At 38.4% G+C, this 23,134-nt stretch overlaps 1 protein-coding gene across 1 annotated transcript; it reads left to right on the top strand.

Moving 5' to 3' along the window:
* Window positions 1-55: 55 nt before the first annotated feature.
* LOC124780468 (EEF1A lysine methyltransferase 1) lies at window positions 56-22,189 on the top strand. The gene is made up of 4 exons (XM_047253782.1): window positions 56-373; window positions 8,590-8,734; window positions 14,182-14,391; window positions 22,036-22,189. Exons 1-4 carry the CDS (start codon window positions 224-226, stop codon window positions 22,185-22,187), a joined length of 657 nt encoding a protein of 218 aa, XP_047109738.1. The 5' UTR covers window positions 56-223; the 3' UTR covers window positions 22,188-22,189.
* The last annotated feature ends 945 nt before the right edge of the window (window positions 22,190-23,134 follow it).

The raw sequence follows: 23,134 nt of genomic DNA, 5'->3' as shown, positions 1-23,134 counted from the left end.
CATTGCCAGAGATGTTTGATGTTCGAAGTATCACAACATAACCGTCCAGAGATGAGTACTTTTGTTTTGATTTCGTACTTGTTTCGCCCGCTGTAACACGTGAAAAAATGTGGAAAGGTGCAAACATTTAATGAAACTGTCAGTCAGTAACAGGGACGCGCTTTAAAAGCCATACACAAAGCACGAGTGGGTGTTTCTTTTTTCACGTCATAACTAACTTACCATGTCAGACAGTGAAGACGAACCGCAATTATCGGCACATGCATTAGCTGCACTGCAAGAATTCTACACGGAACAAGCTGTGAAGGAAGCAGAAGTACAAGATGTTCTGCGAACAAACAAAGTAGAAGAACTGAAACTCGATGAAAACTGGGTTAGTTTGGGTTAGTTTTCTTTAACACTTAATAACATTTATTTCAAGTTCCACACTTATTTTTAAAAAGTCCTATCATGTTGTAGGCCTCAGTTAAGCTGTGATATATTTGAACCCTGCCTCGTAAGTGACAATTTTCCAACAACACTTGCCATGTGAAAACGACAAAGGCGTCAAATTCAGTTGTAATGCCTAGCCTTGATGGCACAGTAGGTTCAATCCCCAGATCTGTCCTGTCAAACATGAAAATCTCGTTTTATACACACACCTTTCTTCGTGTTTACATTTTTCTCCGTCTTGGTATTCATATTACACATATTTTCAGTTTGTCTGTTTTTCAGTTGCTTGATCACTTTCATATACAAGATGTCCCGGGATGAATGGTCAATATAGAGGGATATGATGGGGATGATCATTCGATCCATTACAGTGTAAGAAACATAGGCTCCATCGACTGAGCACAATGTAGGGAGACAGGCGTGTGCATGTGAGTGAGTGAGTGAGCGAGCGAGCAAATGTGTGTGCGTTTTTTTTCCCTATATGCTTGTAAAAGGAAGTGCAGCCCGAAAGTTAACCAAGCTCTGTATCTCTTGTTTGTGTGCCTATCAATGATACTGCGCTTCTGCCTTTCAGTGAGGTGTCTCCGTTATTCCTAAATAATTTGTATTTGAAATGTGCTGTGTTTGCAGAGGGTGTGTTGTATTATGTGGTGGTATGCTCTATTCATGGTATGTTTATGTTTGTAAGTGTTGTTAGTGTTATTGGATTCTGTGTGTGCTGTTTATAATAGTAATATTGGAAGAATTTGTGGTGCTTTTAGCCAGTTGTTTTGGTGTTGGCAGTTATGGACAATAGATTCATTTTCGGATTTGGAATTATTAGTGTGATGCGTTGTTTATGTTTGGAGATTTAATTTTATGTTTTTTTAGTTATGGAAGTGACTATAAAGTTCACAAGTAGGTGCCTGTATGTCACAGTGGCAGACAGCATATTGAGGACGAGTAAATTCCTAAAGTTGTTCAGTTTAATTGCCGAGTATCTGAAGTGCTATGATAGTGGAGAAGGTATGAGAGTGGCCATAGCGGCTGTATCTCAGACCTGGCACCAGTGTATGTGGAATTTCTATGCAACAACATTGGCGTTTTATGCGGAGAGTTTCCTGGTTTGAAAAGTGTAGGCTTACCATTCGAGATACTGTATTGATGGCACATAGATTTGTGTGTCAGCTGACATTTGTTGGTAAATATGTTTTTATAGTTTTATTTTTTTTATTGTAGTGTGTATGGTATTTGTGTTTATGTGTACAATTATATGTTTCTTGTAGATCAAAATTGGTGTTATGCAGTTTTGTAGGAATTTTGTGATTGTGTTGTTGGTTGTTTGTAATTATGTTGTATTGTGAGTAATAAGTATGGAGTTTGTTTTACCCTTGTTGGTGAGGTTAAGTTTTTGATGTTAGTTATATGAATGAGTTTTCGTTTTATGATACTGTGAACAGGTCGACCGAAGTCGATATCACCCTTGTTAATTTTTACAATTATTTGCTGTGTGTATCAGTCTCACTTTTGTCACAGACAGGCATAGTAAAAGATAGTGCTAAACATTTAACCTTGTGGATAAATTAATCCTTCTGAAATAGAAAACAAACACACAATTGTAACTCACACAGCACATGGCCACTGTCTCTGGGCAGGGGGCCCAACTGCGACTGGAATCTGCTTGGGTGAGTGTAAGGAGAAGGCATGAGGAGGGGAGGGGGGTAGGTGACTTGAGAGACAAGGCATAGGTGATTTGTTTCTGGACATGATGGGAGGTGATTTCAGTCTGTGCAGGCCTCAGTGAGACTCGTGACATATGTGGAGTGGGACTGCACATCACTACACGTGGAATGACCTTGAGTGGCTTGGCTGTGTTGAAGGGACTTATTGGTGTGGGATGGATAACAGCTGTTGAAGTGGAGATAGATTTGATGTGTATGGAGATAGTGATGTAGCTATCCTTAAGGTGGTGGTCAACATCAAGGAAAGTGATTAGTTGGGTTGATGAGAACCGTGTTAAATGAATAGGGGATAAGGTTCTTTCAGATTGCTGGTATGGCATCCTCACCCTTGGTCCAGATCATGAAGATATCAACAATGAATCTAAACCGTGTTAGGGGTTTGGCATTTAGGGTGGTTAGAATGGATTCCTCTAGATTCCACACGAATAGATTGCCATGCAGATGCCCATTGTCATACCTCGTATTTGTTTGTATGTGATGCTTTCAAAGAAGTAGCATTTGTGCCTCAGGGTATAGGTGGTCATGGTGACCAGCAAGGAGGCTGTATGCTTGGAGTCAGCTGGGTGTTGGAAAAGGTAGTGTTCAGTAGCAGCAATTTCATGAGCATTGGGGCTGTTAGTATAGATGGAGGTGGCATCGACAGTGATGAGCCGGGCATCATATGGTAAAGGAACAGGAACTGTGGAAACTCGATGGAGGAAATGGTTGGTGTCTTTTAGGTAGGAGGGTAGCTTATGGGTAATAGGCTGAAGGTGTTGGTTCACAAGAACAGCGATTCTCTCTGAGGGGCGCAGTAACCGACCACTATGGTTGATCTGGCTGATTGGGTTTATGGAGTTCAGGTAGTATGTAGGAGGTAGGAGTGCAGTGGGGGGGGGGGGGGGGGGGGGGAGAGAGAGAGAGAGAGAGAGAGAGAGAGAGAGAGAGAGAGAGAGAGAGAGACTGACTTAGAGGGGAGTTCACAAATGAGCACTCCTCTTGGGACTCAGTACCACCCAAGACTGGAGAAACTGAAGCACATTCTCTGCCCTGAAACGAGGAATATCCTTTCCACTATACTCTCGAACCCTCTCTGCAGTGGTATTTCAACCGACCTTCAAATCTACAGAAAATCCTTATCCTCCATACTGTACCTCTGCTCCCAACCCCTTGCCTCATGGCTCATATCCCTGTGATAGACCTAGATGCAACGCTTGCATCATACATCCTCCCATTGCTACCTACTCCAGTCCTGTCACAGGCATCTCCTACCCCATCAGAAGCAGGGCTACCTGTGAAAGCAGCCACATGCTCTACAAATTAAGCTGCAACCATTATGACACTTCATGTATGAGTATGATGACTAACAAGTCGTCTGTCCCGCATGAATGGCCAGTGCCAAACTGTGACCAAGAGAGAGCTGGACCACCCATTTGCTGAATGTGCTGTCCAACATGGTCGGCTTCACTCCAGTGACTGCTTCAAAGCCTTTGCCTTCTGGACCCTTCCTACCAATACCAACTTCCCTGAATTCCACAAGGGGGAACTTTGCTTACAACATATCCTTCATCCCCCTAACCTCTAAGGCCTTCCAATGGCACAGCCTTCACTCGTACCTGTCCTCCACATATCTTATCACTTTTGCTGTTTCCACTCCAGCACTACAGATGCCTTTTATCCCACCAGTGCTCCTACTAGTCTTTTCCCCTTTTCCGATGCAGTTGAAATCTGCAGACGGGCTCCAGTGCCCGGAGACAGTGGACATGTGTATGTGAGTTGTGCTTGTATGAGTGTGTGCTTGTGTTTTTTCTGTTTCGGAAGAAAATTTTTCATGTCCGAAAGCTGAAACGTTACTCCATCTTTTTCATAGTGCCTGTTTGTGGCACAGCATCTTCTGTACGTGGCGAGTAGCAATCCATTGTTTTCATTTTATCGTTATTCCATCCTGGACTTTAGATTGTTTGATTTTTGATTTGCTTTTTGGCATTTTGTAATGCAATCTGTTTTAGTATTTTTGTAGTAGTATTGGTCTACAAGTTGAGCTATATAGCTCAGTCAATGTTTTTGATACCTGTTACAGCAGGGATGCACAGACTGTGGCCACATGTGGCTGGCTCCACCATTGATCATATGGTGGCCTGTACCTCATTGCTCACTCTTGCAACTTTTTTTTTCCTGAGTCAAACATCAAAGCCAGTCGTGAAATTAATGGTGTGCCATGTTTCAAATTAAACTGTGTAGATAATGTTTCTGTAAAATTACAGTGTTGCAGTTCTTTTTGTTAAATAAAATGAATATTTGCGAAACAAATGGTGTGATGTTATTATTTACAAGGTATTTTTTTTTCTTTTTCTTGCACCCCTTAACTAGCCACAGCGATGGATTTGCAGTCTGCAGTACTGGCAAGTCAGTACACCCCTGAATTACAGTTTATGTGATTTTATACCCACTTTTTGCTGATTTGAAACTACTGTTTTGTCTTGTTTTTCATTGTTGCATTTTCTTTACTTTATTATTAATGTCATTTTGTGGATCTTTCCCACAGTAGTCTTGTTAGCTTCAGTGTTTATTATTAAGAATGTGTGTGATTTGCCACCTTGAAACAATGTTTTTGTTGCATCTTGGGGTTTTGAGTGATATCATTGGTCAAGGCTGACAGGTGGTATCAAAACCCTGGTTATCCATTAATGCAGTATATAGATTAAGTTTCTATGAATTGGTTGTCTTTTGTTATGTATACCTTGACTCATTCCACACCCAGGGAGGTTCTCCTCCTTGATGAGATTTACATAACACTAATTAATTAATGTATATCATTAGTATTGGCTGACCCGGATGTAGAGAGGTGCCTGACATTGCTTGTAAACAACACCAGTAAGCCACTTTAAGCGTGTGACAGTACACAAAATTACACTTAAAAAACTCATTCATGCAGGAGGATTATAAGACATATCGTTGCTTGACCGTCACACAGACTCCCGTATTGAGGCATCCCTGGTGTTGAGCAGAAACTGAAAGAGTTGAAAAGAGTAAGTCATCAGGTCTGGCTGGGATCCCATTTCAGTTTTACACAGAGAAACCCTTCAGCATTGGCAACTTATTTAGCTTGCATCTATCGTTTCTGTCACACCCAGTGTAAAGTTTCAAGTAACGGGAAAGAAGTGCAGGTGACCCCAGTTTCAAAAGGATAGAAGAATAGAGCCACAAAATACAAGGACTATTCAGAAAGTAGGGAACATTTCCACCTGGCACCACTAGGCGTGCACCGATCGCATATATGTGCGTGCTTGACAGCTCAGTCAGCATCCGTCCATGACAGTGAGAATGTCTCTGTGCATCTGTTTTATTTTATATTTTTTTTTCGATATTTGAATTTGAAGTGTGCGCTGCAATCCAAAATCCCACCAGTTGTGAGGTGCAGTCTGTGATATGGTTTTTGTCGGCAAAAAAACCTAAAACCTATAGAAATTTATCGTGAACTGTGCGAAGTGTACGGAAACAATGTAATGAGTGAATGTTCCATCGGAAATGGAGCATTCGGTTTAAAAATGGCTGAACCAACGTTCATGATGAAGAGTGGACGCTCGAGCATTGTGACTGACGATCTTGTCACTGAAGTTGATGTAACGATTCGTAAAAACTGTCACTTCACAATAACGGTGCTTTAACTTTCTTTTCCACAAGTTTTATGGACTTTGTTGTTTGAAATTGTCACTCAAAAGCTAGGCTACCACAAATTTCATGCTTGATGGATGCCCAAAATGCTTACAGAGCCCCATAAAGAACAGCGAATGGGGGCAATGCTGACTTTTCTAGAGGCCTACCACAAACATTACTGGATCAGGTCATAACCGGTGATGAGACTTGGGTGAAACGTGTCAATTGCGAGACAAAATTACAGCCTATGGAGTGGGGGCACACAAGGTCCCCCCAAAAACCAAGAAAATGTTTGCAAACCTTGTGAGCAAGGAAGTTGATGGCGACAGTGTTTTGGGATAGGCAAGGTTGATTTTCTCAAATAGTAGTATGTCAGTCACAAATGTATTTCTTGAACTTAGTTTTTTAATTTTTAAAGCCAAAACATTGCCTACTTTCTGAATAGCCATCGTATGTAGACTAATATCATAAACATCAGTTTGCTGAGTGTAGTCTTAAGTTTGAATGTAATAAATGTCCTCGAGATAGAAAAGCTTCTGTCCACAAATTAGCACAGATTTAGAAAGCATCACTTTTGACAAAAGTCAGCTTGCACTGTTTTCACATGATATTCTGCAAACCATGGATGAAGGACAACAGACAGATAACATATTCCTAGACTTCCAGAAAGCAGTTGACACAGTGCCCCACTGCAGACTGTTAACAAAAGCTGGGGCATTTTGAATGGGTTCTCAAGTGAGTGAGTGGCATGGAGATTTCTTAAGCAAAAGAACCCGTTACATTGTCCCGGATGGTGAGTGTTCGTAAGAGACAAGAATGTCATCAGCAGTGCCCCACAGAAGTGTGATAGGACTCCTCGTACAAAAGTAAATGACCTGATGGATAGGTTGAGCAACAATCTGCGACTGTTTGCTGATGACACTTTAGTGTGCAGGAAAGTCTCACCACTGAGTGACTGAAGGAAGATACAGATTGACTTGGGGAGAATTCCTGTTTAGTGTGGTGAATGGCAGCTTGCTCTAAATTTAGAAATATGTAAGTTAATGCAGATGAGGAAGAAAAATAATCCTGTAAAGTTCGAATACAATATTAATGTTGTGCTCCTTGACACAGTCATGTCAATTAAATATCTAGGTATAACGTTGCAGAGTGATATGAAATAGAATGAGCACGTAAGAGTGGTAGTAGGGAAGGGGAATAGTCTACTTCGGTTTATTGGGGGAAATCTAGGAAATTGTAGCTCATCGAAAAAGGAGACCTCATTAATATAATAGTGCAGCCATTCTTGAGTACTGCTTAAGTGTTTAGGATCCAAACCATTTCAGATTAAAGGAAAACATTGAAGCAAGTCAGGGGCATGCTGCTGTATTTGTGACTGGTAGGTTCGATAAAACACGCGAGTATTACAGAGATGGTCTGAGAAGTTAATGTTCTGTTTGTGAAAGACTATTGAGAACCAGCATTTGTGGCTGACTGCAGTATGATTCTACTGCCAACAACGTTAATTGTACGTAAGGACCATGAAGACAAGGTAAGGAAAACTAGGGCTCATATAGAGACGTATAGACAATCATTTTTCTCTCGCTGCATTTGTGAATGGAATAGAGAAGAGAATGACTTGTTGTGGTAGAAGGTCCCCTCTGGCATGCACAGTGTGGAGGCTTGCAGAGTATGTTTATGGTGGTTGTAGGTGAAAATATCTGGAGCAACTCTGTGACAGGACAAGAGAGTGCAGAATTTTACACTCTCATTACAGGTAAGGAGAGTTAAAAGAAGAATTAAATAAGAAAAAAAACTTAAATAAAAACTATTAAATATCATAAAAATAAAAAATTGCATTATCAGAAGTGAGAAGACAAAAACAAGATGACCAAAATAATTAAAATCAGGATGTATGTTTTATTAGAGAGGAACAGGGTGGGTGGATGCTGTATAAAAAACAAGAAAATCAGTAGTAATATTACATACAAGATATATTTTTTAAGTAATTACCTTCTTAAAATATATAAAAGCAACAACAACTTTATTTTTACATTTTTTGTTGATGAGTTTATTAACTTTGGTTTAATAATTTTAGCAAATGACCTATAGGTACCACTAAGTGTAATAGCTTTTCAGTACTCAGAAATATGTTTTTTTGTGAAAAATCATGTCTTTGACAGGTTTAATGCCTTCCTCCATGTCTTCAAACTTTGAATTATCTGATCGTTCAAGAGGTCTCCTGTTCCTTCTTTACTTTTGGCCAGAATGACTACATCTATGTAAATAACCATTGGTATCAACTTACCTTGCTCTTTCCTCCTCCTTACAGCACTTTCTCTTACTCTCTCCCTCCTTCCCCCTCCCCCCCCCCCTCCTCCCTCCTTTTTCTTTTGCATGATAGTTAAAAACAATAGTGACAAGTTATGATTCTGACTCACATCCTTCTTCATATAGACTTTTATTTCTTGATCAGCCTCACATATTGCTTTTACTGAGCTGCTGTAGATTACTTATTCTTCACTTTATTTTTACCTTGTGTTTGAGGATTAATGACGTCTTATTTCACCTTACATTGTTGACCATTTTCTCTAGGTCCACAAATAAAAGTCGTAACTGCTTTTCATCAACATTTTCCTTTTCAAACTTTTTGACAAAGCACTGTTCTTTTGCTGAACTTCAGAGAATGTATGAATTGTCGACTAATGTCTTGCATTAACTGCTAGCGAAATCTTTAGATAGTGTAAATGTTGGAATATTAAAGTTGTAGTTTACTCTTACTGAATGATCTTTCTTGATTGTTGTTCTTCTCCTCTTACAGCAATTAAGTCAGTTCTGGTATGATGATGAAACCACTAGTATCTTGGCAGAAGCAGCAGTGAAGGCAGCTGGTGAGAGTGGAAAAATTGCTTTGATTTCCTGTCCAACACTATTTCCCATGATCAAGAAGACCCATAAATCAGTTGGTAAGACATTTGTGCAAGCAGATAGTGTGAAGTCTGAAATTAGCAATAACGACAACTTAGTAGTTGATCAGTCTGGAGCTGACACTAATAGAACTGTTGAAATAAAGGTAAGATAAGAGAAAGGATTAATTTTAGGGAGGTTCCTGTAGTAGTGCAGAAAGAAAAACACTTACTCAGGACCTTGTGGTACACGGAGTATCTTATTTATTAAGAATATGCAGCTGTTAGGAGATTTTTGTTATCTGTTTTTGTGTGTGGCAAGTGTTCAGGGGACCCCTGCTTGTCTTCAAGGTGGGGTGGTTGGAGCCACAGAATAAGTGTGTAACAATAAGGCTTGACATCAGCACAAAACAGAAGAAGACCTTTGAAATGTCATTCTAATATAAAAACTTGAGGTGGATATTCATATAATGTTCTCTATCTTGTAAAGTATTGAATGGATAAAGATTTTATATCTTACTGAACAACATATGAAATTTGTTACACAAAAAGTGCTTTGTATATTACTTTAATAAAGTTCAGTGTAGGTTGAAGCATATCACTTTCAGTATAATGAAGACTGCATCTCACACACACACACACACACACACACACACACACACACACACACACATTTTTAAAGGGGAATGATACATAACAGGTGCAGTAAAGATACTCAGTTTTTTAAACAGTTCTTTACAAGCAGCCCAACTTCAAATTCTGATTATTATTGTTATTATTATTATGGCCCTTTTCTACGGTTTAAAAATTGTGTCCTTGTTTTATGCCTTCAATTCCCAGAAAAGAATCCTATAGCTAAGAAAAGAAAAGAGTAGTATATCACAACAAGACTTCGGGTCTTACAAACTGGTGATTCAGCTCTAAGAGTGAAACATGCTGATGACATTATTGTACCTGGACCTTTGTGTTTATTCCATGCTAATCAATATTCATCTGTAAAAACTTTGTGTTTGCTACACGATCTATAGATTTATCATCTACGCTTAATGTGACAGAATTGCTTTCCCTTGTTATGATGAAATGCATACTATTTGTTTCTTTTATGTGCATTGTTAATTTATTATGTAGGCTACTGCCCACTTAATTCTTGAGGGTTTCATTTCCTTTCTGTAATAGGAGTTCTCATGTTTTGTCAGTGGCTGTGTCACTGCTGTCATTAGCAAAGAGAATTTTTTCTCTGTGTCTTGTACTGTCTGGAAAGCTATTATTGGATCCTGTACACTACTATAAGGAACATGTGTGTTTGTGTGTTTCTTTGTTTTACTAAAAATTTATCATCAGCAGACATGTGAACGTTTAGCAACCTGTTTTCCAAGAGAGACTGAAACCATTTGTTACCTATTCCTCTGACATCTAGTGCTTTTAGCTTATTAGTAGTATTTTATGTTTAGCAGTGTCAAAAACTGTGGACAAGTCCAAGAGTGCATCTGTAACACAGTCATCCTTGTCAAGAGATTCAAGTACCACTTCTACGAACTCTGTAATGTCTGATATTCTAAGTTTCCCACTTTGGAAACCAAACGTGCTTTGCTAAAAATTTTGTCTTTCGTCACATAACAGATTAGTCTGTTATGACTGATTTAACTATTTTGAGAATACTGACAATAGTGAAACTGTTCTGCAGTTTTCTGTACTTTCTACATTACCTTCCTTTAGTAACACCACAACTCATGTGTGCTTTAGATACTCTGGAAAAATATGAGGTGTGATCAAAAAGTATTGTGAAATTTTGTTTTTCTTAAACAATATGTATTCATCAACAACAACTTAGTCCCCTTCAGATATAATAAACTTGTGCAGTCACTTTTTCCGTTCTTGAAAGCACGTCTATAACTCACATTTCATTATGATGTTCAGCTCCTTTGGCAATTCTGTTTTTATTGTATCAGTGATAGCCAAACGATGTTCTTTCATGGTTTTCTTCAGCCTCAGGAATAGAAAGAAGTTGCTGGGGGCCATGTTTCATGAATGTGGTGGCTGAAGCACCATAACGGTTTTGTTTTTAGGCAAAGTAACACACAACCATTGAGGTGTGAATGGGAGCATTATCGTGATGTAATTTCCATGAGTGGTTTCGCCCCATTTCTGGTTGTTTTCTACAAATTGCTTCATCCAAACAGTGCGTAACATCCAGATAGCATTCCTTTTTGACCATAAGACAGAAACTCATGATGTATTATCCCATTGTAATTGAAGAAAACAGTGAGAAGAACCTTTTGATGTGATGAAACTTGTCAAATGCTCCTTGGGATGAATGATGTGTACACAACATTGTTTATGGTCAAAATTCAACAATTTAAGAACAAACTTTGAGGCTACACATTTAATGCCCAAAACATCTGAAAAATTGCTTGCCATGAGCTAAGGAATATACCAACATCATCAGCAACCTCTCCAACAGGGATTTGATGATTTTCCAGAACCATTGTCCTTACTTCTTCCACATTGTCATAAGTAATTGATGTGCTGGGGGTCCATTTGCTGTCTTCAACATCTTCTTGACCCACTTTGAAACGTTCAAACACTTGTAAACTTTTGTTTTACTCTTAGTAGATTCACCAACGGCCACAGTCAACATTTCAATTGCAATGATGCACTTCATTCCATTTTTCAAGCAAAATTTGATGCAGATTCTTTAATCCATCTTTTTCGAATGTAAAAATTCACTTAGCACTCGAAAACATCTATAAACTTTTTGACCCATCAGAAATAAACGAAATATTCAAAATTCCTCTTACTTTTTGATCACACCTGATACCTGAACTAAAGGACTCATTTATTGTGTTTGATAACGGTGTTTGTATGCTGTCTGTACATGTCTCCAGAACAGAGACTAGACCATTCTCCATGCCTACTGTCTTTTTATTTTTTACTTTATGAAGTATCTTTATGACTTCATGCTCTTTTGTAGGCAACATCATCATTGTGCTTGCAGTGTAATTCATTGTCAGTGCTACATATGTTTTAGGGACATACATACAAAATTTTCCAACTGTAGAGGGTTTTCTGCTACTCAGCCCTCATCTTTGATTTGTTTGTTGTTATATGTGTCTGCCTTTTCCAGTTTCATGTATTATGAAATCCCGTACTACTTTGCTTTTATTATATGCATTACATGTTATTTTTGTCATTGGATGGTTTTTTTTCTGCATCAAGTACCCTCCTGTGAATCTTTTTTACCTATGATAGTCATCCAAGATCTGTGGATTAGTGCAGTGCTTTTGTAAACAACTGAGAAATTATATGCGTAGGAGGACTTTATAATACCCCATAGTTATCCATTAGTTTCCATATCTGCTATTGAAATGGTTACTTTTGAAAATGTTTCCTCTGAATTAATTTAAACTATATGCAGAATTTAGCATAGTACATTGTTTTCCTCTCCTGCGCTAACCTTCTTGTCTCAGAGTAGCTATTGCTACCTACATCTCCAATTATTTACTGGATGTGCTCTTATCTCAGTCTTCCTCTACAGTCTTTACCCTCTACAGTTCCCTGTAGTACCATCTTAACAGATGTCCTGTTATCCTGTCCCTTCTTCATGTCAGTGTTTCCCATATATTCCTTTTCTTGCCGATTCTGCAGAGAACCCCTCATTCCTTGCCTTATCAGTCTCATGGGTTATTGTGCTGCCTAGTTAGCAGAATATAATGAATATAATTCATATACTTTGTGATCACCAATCCTGATGTTAAGTGTCTCGCTGTTCTCATTTCTGCTATTTCTCATTACTTTCATCTGCCTTCAGTATAGTCTCAGTCCATATTCTGTACTCATTAGACTGCTCATTCCATTCAGCACATCTTGTAATTCTTCTTCACTTTCACTGAAGATAGCAATGTCATCAGCAAATATTATCATTGATATCCTTTCATCTTGAATTTGAATCACATTCATGAACCTTTCTTTTATTTCCATCATTGCATCTTCGATGTACAGATTGAACAGTAGGTACAAAAACTACATCCCTCTCTTATACCCCTTTATTCCGAGCACTTTGTTCTTGGTCATCCGGCCTTATTGTTCTCCTTTGGTTCTTATACATTTTGTGTATTACCCGTCTTCCTCTATAGCTTATCATATTTTTCTTTTCTTAGAACTTCAAACATCTTGCACCATTTGACATTGTTGATTGCTTTTTCCAGGTCAATAAATCCAATGAACATGTCTTAATTTTTCTTCAGTCTTATTTCCATTATCAAATGCAACATCAGAACTGCATCTCTGGTGGCTTTGCCTTTCCTAATGCCAAACTGATCATCATCTAACAGGTCCTCAATTTTCTTTTCTACACTTTGTATATTATTCTTTTCAGACACTTGGATGCATGAGCAGTTAAGCTGATTGGGCAATAATTCCCACACTTTACAGCTCATGCTATCTTCAGAATTGTGTGAGTGATGTTTTTCCAAATGTTTGATGAAGTATTGCCGGTCTCATACATTCCAACATTAATAGTCTTTTTGTTGCCACTTCCTCAATTATTTTAGAAATTCCCATTGAATATTATCCATCCCTTTTGCCTTATCTGATCTTAAGTCATCCAAAGCTCTCTAAAAATTCTGCTTCTAATACTAAATCTCCTATCTCTTTCCTGCCGACTCCTCTTTCTTCTTCAATCATGTAATCAGACAGGTCCCCCCAATCATAGAGGCCTTCAGTGTACTCTTTCCATCTACCCATTCCCTCACCTGCATCTAACAGTGGAATTCTCATATGTTACCACCCTTATTTTCCATACACACTTCACGGATGCCCCAGAAGAAGTATGTATTTTACATTCTGAGAAGATAGTTCTGTAGGCATGCAAATTTGTTGGTTTACCAAGCCTGTCTTTATCTTTATAATCTGACAGTGATGATAAACCACAATATTTTACAAATGCTTTAAAATTTTTTCAGTTGGTTTCTGTAAGTAGAGGGTCTAAGACTGATACTGAATTTTTTTTTTTTTTACCCTAGAAGCATGTTTACTATTTACGACAAGCCTAAAGAGTGCAAAATGTTCAGGAAGTCATTATTAGTTTCACACTAACAGCTTTGTTAATATTCACGTTTCCAGTATTAATATGTTAGTTTTGGTGGTTGAGAGCCTTTCCAGGACTTCAGTTAACGTGTTGAAGAAAGTCTCTCCACATTGCCACCAGGTGAGTGGTACATGCACAAAATATTAACTTCTAATGGATGTCTAGCTTTGTTAGTTCTACAGACGCCATTTCAATTTTTTGCCTTATTTTTCTCAAATATTTGCTCTAGTCTTTTGTTTTGCTTTGGTTGTACAAAAACCAGTTAGTTTTTGCATACTGTCTGTTAGCGTTCTTGTCAGTGCTGCACCAAATAGCCTTAGTTTGGTGACTTTTTTTCTATTTTGTTTATAATTAAAAGTATTTATGCCTTCCTACTAACCTACTTTGTCAGTTCTTCAAGTGTGTGTTCTTCTTTTTGCAGTGAAGCTGTTTGAGTATGATCGACGATTTGCATTATATGGGGATGACTATATTTTTTATGATTACAAGTCTCCATTACAAATTCCAGAATCATTTCAGCATTATTTTGATGTCATTGTTGCTGATCCACCTTTCTTGTCAGATGAATGTTTATCTAAAACTTGTGAGACAGTTAAGTTTTTGACAAGGAGTAAAATAATTCTGTGCACTGGTATGTATCAACAGTGATTTGTCATTTGTTGTTTAAGTTCAGTTATAGAACCATGTAACTTATCCATTTTCTTATGCATACAGAACTATTATGCAGGTTTTAAGATCTTCAGTACATGCAACTGCTTCACACTGTACAACTGCTATTAAAAGTGAATGCAACCACATTAGAAAGAACCACATTGAATAAGTATTCGATGTTACACTTATCCGATCAGATGGCTGATGAGTTGGGAGAAAGGTTGCTGTTCCAATAAATGTGAACAGCTGAAAGACTTAATGAGACTGGGATGATGATAACAAAGAATGAGGGAAAAAACTGTTTCGTAAATAAATTTGCAAATAAGTAGCTTTGTCTGAAAGTTACTTTACAAACCTCAGTATTACTGGGCTCCACTGTTAGGTGTTTCCAAATTTTTGTTACTAATAGAGGATATAGCAGACAAAAAAAATGCTAAACAAGCATGCAAATCAGAATGCTTAAGAGTTATTATATGAAGAATAAGGAGAAAACCCATGTAATGGAGAAATATTCAGTGATGAGTATTTTTGTGTTGCACCATTTGAAAACAAAACTATAAAATATAGCAAGATTGGAGAGTGGTGTTTGGAACCTAACAGAAGTCATGTTTGTGAAGTAATGTGTTACTAGCGATATATTGACAAAGGAAAGTCCAAGTAGGAAAATCACCAATGTAGGAAAATTATCTAGAACAGTTAGTTGGGAACCCCACTCAAGATCGAAATATGTTGGATCTAATGGCAACAAATAGACCTGACCTCTTTGAGGATGTCCACATTGAAACTGGTATCAATGATCAAGACATGGTTGTGGCTACAATGATTACCAAAGGACAACCAGAACAAGCAGAAAAAAATATGTGTGTTCAGTAAACTGGATAATGAACTTGAAACTTCAACACAGGGCAGGGGCATGTAGAGGAATTCTGGCTCAAATTTAAAAGAATAGTTGACCATGCCCTGGATAGATATGTACCCAATAAAATAGTTCATAATGGGAGGGAACCTCCATGGTATACAATAGCATAACTGGGTGTAATACTTTGTGAGGATATGAAATGGAACAATCAGATAGGTCCAATCATGGATAAAGGAGGTTTATTTGTAGAATACTGGGGGAAGTGCAATCAGTCTACAAAGGAGATTGCTTACAAATAACTCGTGCGACCATTTATAGAATATTGCCAGAGTATGTGGGACATGTGCCAGAATGTATGCAGAGAAGGGCACCCACGTATGGTCACAGTTTTGTTTAATACATAGGAGAGTGTCACAGAGACACTGAAGGAACTGAAATGGAAGTCTCTTGAAGATAGACATAAACTGTCCCGAGAAAGTTTATTAACAGAAATTCAAGAACCAGCTTTAAATGATTCTCCTAGGAATATGTTATGACCTCCTATGTATTGCTCACACGGGTATTGTGAGAATGAGGTTAGAATAATTACTGCACACACAGAGGCATTTGATCAATCATTCTCCCCGCACTCTTTACATGAATGGAACAGGAAGAAACTGTAATAACTGGTACAATAGGATGTACCCTCTACCATGCACATCATGGTGGTTTGTAGAATGTAGATGTAAGTGTAGGAAAAGGTAGGTCCTTATTTATGATAAAGAAGACATGTTAAGTTATAGACAGGCATAATTAAAAGACACTTACATAAAGCTTTCGGCCAGAGCCTACATAAAGCTTTCAGCCACAGCTTTCAACATTAAAAAGAGGAACACACATCATTCATACACACAAACAAGCACATCTCATGCACACATCACCACAAACACCGGGAGCTTGGGTTGCCCAGCATTCTGGCTCAAGCTGCTGGAGTTGGCGGTCATGTGTGCATGAGGTGTGCTTGCTTGTGTGTATGACTGGTGAGCATTTCTCTTTTGCTGATGAAGGCTGTGGCCAAAAGCTTTATGCAAGTGTCTTTTAATTGTGTCTGTATGCAACTTAATGTGTCTTCTTTACAGTAAGTAGCAATCTATCTTTTCCTAATACTGTTAATGATATATTGAATTTACCAAGAGGGGGAAGGATGCAAGCAAGTGGGTGTGTGTAGAGTAAGAGAACCAAATGTATTAAATATGCAAAGGAAGAAAGACAAGCATTGGAATAAAAGTGGATTTTTATCTGTTTGCATCTATACATTGTTTAAATAGATTTTATCAGTACTGTGTTTGGATGGAATTTTATGGGCATTGCATCATATGCTGTACAATTCATTAGTTGTATGAACTGACATTGGAGTTTATTGTGCACCTCTATAATGTTTTTCCTCCGACCATATAAACTTGCAAATAGTGCTGGTCTTGTGAGAACTTAACTCAGTTTCTTTAGTGAATATGCATCCCAGATGATCATTGATAGACATTGTCTCATGAATGAACTCATTTTCCTGAGTGAACTCATTTTCCTGAGTTTTGACCAGCAGTTTTCAATTTCTCCAATCAGTTGCTGAAAGTTTCATTGACACACTTTACAGCTTTAGTATACACTGTGAATTCTTATTTGAAACTGCCATTGTCCACAGGAAACATTATGAGAGTGTAGATCTCCCTTGATGTAAAGCACTTTTCCTTGTCTTTAGCCATACATATTACAGCATGATCTCCCCATCACAAGTAGGGTTTTATTTATTTTCTTTTTGCCTGTCTCTTTACCAAAACACTGCTATGTGCGTGGCAGAGGATACTTCCCATTGTACTGTTTATTAGGGCTCCTTCCTATTCCATTCATGCATTGATTGCAGGAAGATTGCATAAATGCCTCTCTGCATTCTGTAATTAGTCTAATCTTGTCTTCATGATGCCCAGGGAGGTGATACATAGGGGACTGCAGTGTGTTCCTAGATCCCTCACTTAAAACTGGTTCTTGAAACTTTGGAAGTAGACTTTCTTGGGATAGTTATAGAACCCAACATGTTGTCCTTGACAGCAAGTGTTCATTAGAGACAAGGGTATCATCTGGAGTGCTCCAGGGAAGTGTGGTAGGACTGCCATTATTGTCTAGATACATAAATGGTTTAACGGGCAGGATGGGCAGCAATCTGTGGTTTTTTGCTGACGATGCTGTGGTGTATGGTAAGGTGCCGAATTTGAGTGACTGTAGGAGGATACAAAATGACCTAGACGAAATTTCTGTTTGGTGTGATGAATGGCAGCTAGCTGTAAATGTAGAAAATGTAAGTTAATGCAGACGAGTAGGAAAAACAAATCTGTAATGTTCGGGCCAGCCGCGGTGGTCGTGCGGTTCTAGGCGCTCCAGTCCGGAGCCGCACTGCTGCTATGGTCGCAGGTTCGAATCCTGCCTCGGGCATGGGTGTGTGTGCTGTCCTTAGGTTAGTTAGGTTTAAGTAGTTCTAAGTTCTAGGGGACTGATGACCACAGCAGTTGAGTCCCATAGTGCTCAGAGCCATTTTGTAATGTTCGGATACAGCATTAATAGTGTCCTGCGTGACACAGACACATTGTTTAAATAACTGGTTGTAATGTTCCAAAGTGATATGAAATGGAATGAGTGTGTGAGGGTTGTTGTAGGAAAAGTGAATGGTCAATCTCAGTTTACTGGGAGAATTCTGGGAGGGTGCGGTTCATCTTTAAAGGAGACTGCACATAGGATGCTAGTGCAACCTATTCTTGGTCACTGCTTGAGTGTTTGGGGCCCATACCTGGTTGGATTGAAGGAAGACATCGAAGCAATTCAGAGGCAGGCTGCTAGATTTGTTACTGGTAAGTTCAAACAACACGCAAGAGTTATGGAGATGCTTCGGGAACTCAAATGGGGATCACTGGAGGGCAGATGACTATTGGGAAAATTCAGAGGACCAGAATTCGAGGCTGAGTGTAGAATGATTCTGTTTTCTCCAACATACATTGTGTGTAAGGACCACAAAGATAAGATACAGGAAATTAGGGCTTATATGGAGGCATATAGACAGTTGTTTTTCTCTTGTTCTGTTTGCACATGGAATAGGAAAGGAAATTACTAGTAGTGGTACAGGGCACCCTCCATCACACACTGTAAAGTGGATTGATGTAGATGTAGACAGTTTGTGTCTATCTTCAAACATCTGCTAGTTCAGTTTTTTCAGCATTACCATGACACTGTCCTATGTGTCAAACAAACCTGTACCTTTTTTTTCTATATCTTCAAAATCTCGTTTTTGTCCTACTTCATATGGGTCCCACACACTTGATAAATTATCTATGACAGGTTCCATAAGTGTTCTGTAAACAGTCTGTTTTGTAGACTGATGGAATTTTCCTAGTAGCCTATATGTGAACTGAAGAAGTGTGCTACCTACTTCACCCAAGGCTGAGCCTTCGTTACCATTCCGTTTCACTTATGTACAAATTGTTACACTAAGGTATTTGTATGGACTGTTATTGTTCGATAATACAGTGTTCCGCCTAGTTTAGCTCCACTGTTCGATATTCAAGCTTCGTCTTAACTATTGACAATGATGCAGATGTCTGAGCAGCCAGAGACTTCAGTCCTGTATGTTTGTGTTCTGTTATCTCTGATAAAGGCCTTGTTGGCTGAAAGCTCATTTTCCAACAGTCTTTTTGATGTACCTGTCTGCGACTCAGCATCTGCACTATACGGTGAGTTGCAACTATCCTATTCATAACATTGTTACTTTCCATCCTGGATTTTCCATTGTTGAATGATGCAGAGTGAGCTATTTTTATCTATTTCAAAGACCTATGGGCTTTTGATATTACTTAACTGTCAGTGAATGTGGTGCGCCCAACACAAAATGATTATTTGTTTATTGAAACATAGGCAATATGACTTAACAATACTTTAAGTGAGTATTTCCAAGGAAAGAGTTTAGGATGAACCATGACCTTTTTAGTGACTACAATCAGAAATGTAGCTAGGTATCTTATTACAGAAGTTGCAAGTAATGTCTTCAGCACATCCACTACTATCCATCATTGCAAGCAGTTGCAAAGATTAACAAATTGGGTATAATTATTGTAGTACGCTCATTAATGATCCAAAGGTTCAATATCATGCTAAATTCTCCTTACTACTGCAGCAGAATTTTTTAAATTCAACCAGAACTTTCCATTGCCACAGAAATAAATATTCTAGTCCGCAATTGACCATGTCTGAAACAGAAGGGAATAAAATGTTAAAACTACTTTTTGAATAGGAATAACAGAACTGGTAATAGGAGTAACAAACACACAAATAAGAAAATGCCAACTAAATCTAGCTTCTGAAATTTTTTTCTTTGGGTAAAAGTAATAACAATAAATAAGAAAAAGCAATGCCTTGTTGGAGATATTGGAAGGAGGTACAGAAATAAACACTACATAAAAATTATGCAGATCAGTCACTTGGGAGAGGGAGCCAGCAAAACAGCATTAATAATCTTTATAGAAAAAAATTACAGATATAAAAAAAATCTTTAAATTTGTCAAATAGAAAAAGTAAAGAAATTCAAATTTTTGGGAGAAATAATCCAGAAAATAGTTTTGAAAAATCTGTTATAGAGTGACGAATCCACAAGATGGAATAAGCTTATGATATTACAAAGAACATTTATAACAAAAAATAGTTATCTGAGAACCTTAAAATAAAACACTGAGCACAGTGCCTGTATGCCAATGAAGGTGTAACACTGAACTGCAAATTGGATGAACTAGAAACATTGGGGGCAACAATTGTAAGGAAAAGACTGGGTTTACTGAAAATGACAGACCCATGAAAATTAAGAAGCAATGTCAAAATAAATCAGAATTTAATAAATATAACAGAAACAATAAGAAGAGGAGAGCTGATATTCTTTGCTCATTTGTACAGCATGGATAATAATAGATTACTGAATTGATCCTCAAATATCTATGGCAGAAGAGATCTACAAGCTGTGTTAAACAGGTCAATAAAGAGTTACAAAAAACTACATAACAGAACAAGAAACAGCAGGGGCAGTTTCACAATAAAAGTCTTACAGAAGATAGTATTCCAAGACAGGGACAAAACAGACTGAGGTGATTAGAAACCAACAGTGTGAAACGATGAGAGGTACGGTTGAGGAAGATGAAGGTGGTCTTATTCTTTGGTACTATGTAGTCAGGGAGGGAAATATCAGAATTGTTACAGGAGTCTGTGGGAGATGGTTAGCAGGTAACCAGTGTATTAAGCCAAATTCAGGGCCTGTGATTTAAAGTCTCTGGTGAAGCATCTTGGTAGGGACGATCAGGTAATTTGTAATTGGAAGGGCTGGCAACAGTTATTGCCACAAAACAGATCTTGTTTACTGATAAATAGGCTTGAAACATGGACACACAACCATGTGTCTGCATATTAAATACCTTCATGGTGAACGGGAGCATGTGTTTTGAGGAAAACGTATGAAAAATAAAGTCTTTGTGGAATGGGTGCCAGTGAACAAACTTTATTGCTATTACAAACTGTGAATAATTTCCACAACAACCACAAATCCAGGAAAGCCATGATGAGATCTTTTTCAGCTTACTTCACATGCCATATTCCATAATGATTCTGGATATGATTTTCAGAGTTACAGAGCCTTATTACAAACTAACCAGAATGCTGCACCTTCTTAACACTGCATTTTCTACTGCTTCCCAAAACAGTCCATCTGCCAAACATACCACAAGCTAAACTTGTTTCAGACAGATTGTTCTGTACTACAGTGTGCCTGTATTAGTTTGAGACTTAAAGTGTTATTTGACCATTGACTGCTGGGAACTTTATATTGTTCACGATGACTGCTGTCCTGTATGAATATGTTTTACAATCTTCGTGATTCAAATTCTCTATGCGAGCTGTATTTTAACATAAAGAAGCGTTGAAAAACTTTCAGTTTGAAGGCATACAATCCAGATTCGGTATGCCAACCATGCAAAATCACTTTGAGCATTGAAGTAATCATCCCACCAGCACAACAGGTTGAAGATACATGGTTGGTAAAACACTGTATCCTGCTGCATGAAGAAGTTCGTAACTGCTGGCTGTGCATCCTCACCTGACAGGAGTCGCCGACGATTCAAGACCAGAGGTGTGATAATCGTATGGGAAGAGATCAGGACTATAGGGCAAGTTCTTGAGTGCCTCCTACTTGAGTCTGCACAACTTCCGCGTTATAACATTGGCGTCCTCGATCGATCAACGTGGGATCGACATGGAATTTGGCGCACCATTCAACAATGGTTGTTTTCGGCAGACATGCTGCCCCACACACATTCTCCTTTCTCCAGTGGACATCTACCAGTGTTTGTCCATTGGCAGCCCAGAAAAGAATAACCGCACACTGTCCTGTGTGGATGCATTTGGCAATAACATTGCCTTAGTTCACATTTCAGCATTTACTGTACACATGTCAGAATGACACAAATACCTCCCTAATCTCTTGGCTTCTTATCAGTGCTTATATACCCACAAAGGTGTTGCGCTACATTGCATATAGGCTGCAGCAAGGCACTCAAACACAAACTTTTTGATTGCTCGTCATAGTAGTAGTAGTAGTAGTAGTAGTAGTAGTAGTAGTAGTATTAGCAGTAGTAGTAAAAAATAACACTGTGTATCAATAACATTGTCATAGTAAGTTCATAAACCTGAAATATTTGAAAAATTTTTTAGGTGCAGTTATGGAAAATCTAGCTTCAAGACTATTGGATGTAAGGAAAAGCTACTTTCAACCAAAACATAAAAACAATCTGGCAAATGAATTTTCTTGTTTTACAAACTGTGAGGAATTGCTGGACAAAGACTCTCTCAAATCTTTTATTTAATGCTGTGCAATAAAAATATTTTTTGTACTTTGTGGTTTTACATTTCCTTTGTTTCTCTCCTGCAAGCGTTCAGATTTACACTCATTTCAATACAGTTTCTCATCTCCCACATGAGATTGAGTGGTGTGTAAGTAAGAAGGTGGATGACTAAAACATTCTGCACAGCAAGGGGTTAGAGTACTTCTCAAAGTCACTAGTTTGCCCTCTGCATGCTGTCATTTCACCACTAGACAAGGACTGGGTATAACCAGATGTTTGTGTACAGCAATATCATTATTGGTTAAAGTTTCATCATTCCAATGGAAATGCTGTGCAATTAGTAAGCTGTGTAGTACTACTGCTTTTGTATACAGTGCAGTAGTTAGTTATCCTGACAACCATCTGATGGCTCTGGCATGTATGCAACAAATAGCCTCCCTGCTATTGAGGGACAGAGTTGCCAAGCAATCAGTGGCACTGATGTGATCACTCTGGAGCTTCATGATTTAACTGTTGTTTCAGTTTACAAACCACTGAACATCCAGGGACCCACTCCAGGCTTACCATTTGTACCTCTGCCATGTATATACTTCGGTGATTTCAACAGACATCACACAATCTGGGGTTATAAAAACAGTGATGAAAATGGGGAGGAACTGGTAGAATGGGCTGGAGAAGAAAAACTGATGGAAACACACTTCCAGTGAGTTATAATAGAAAAGTCCTGGAAAGCTTCCCACGAACCCAGCACCACCGTAGAACAAGTATCATAAATTCCATTACAAGCCAAGTTGGAACTTTAGGAAAGCTATCTGGGACGAGTGTACTCAGGAGGTTGACCGCAACATTTGTTGGATAGCTCCAAAAGTAGAAAACTTCTAGAGATTTGTGGGAGTCATCGGTGCAGCCAAATGTAATATGGCCCAAGGGTTCAGGAAACATCACACCCATTGCTGGGATGACACAAC

This window comes from Schistocerca piceifrons, chromosome 1 (assembly GCF_021461385.2).
Source record: "Schistocerca piceifrons isolate TAMUIC-IGC-003096 chromosome 1, iqSchPice1.1, whole genome shotgun sequence".
Taxonomy (NCBI): domain Eukaryota; kingdom Metazoa; phylum Arthropoda; class Insecta; order Orthoptera; family Acrididae; genus Schistocerca; species Schistocerca piceifrons.
This window is presented reverse-complemented; position numbering and strand designations above follow the sequence as displayed.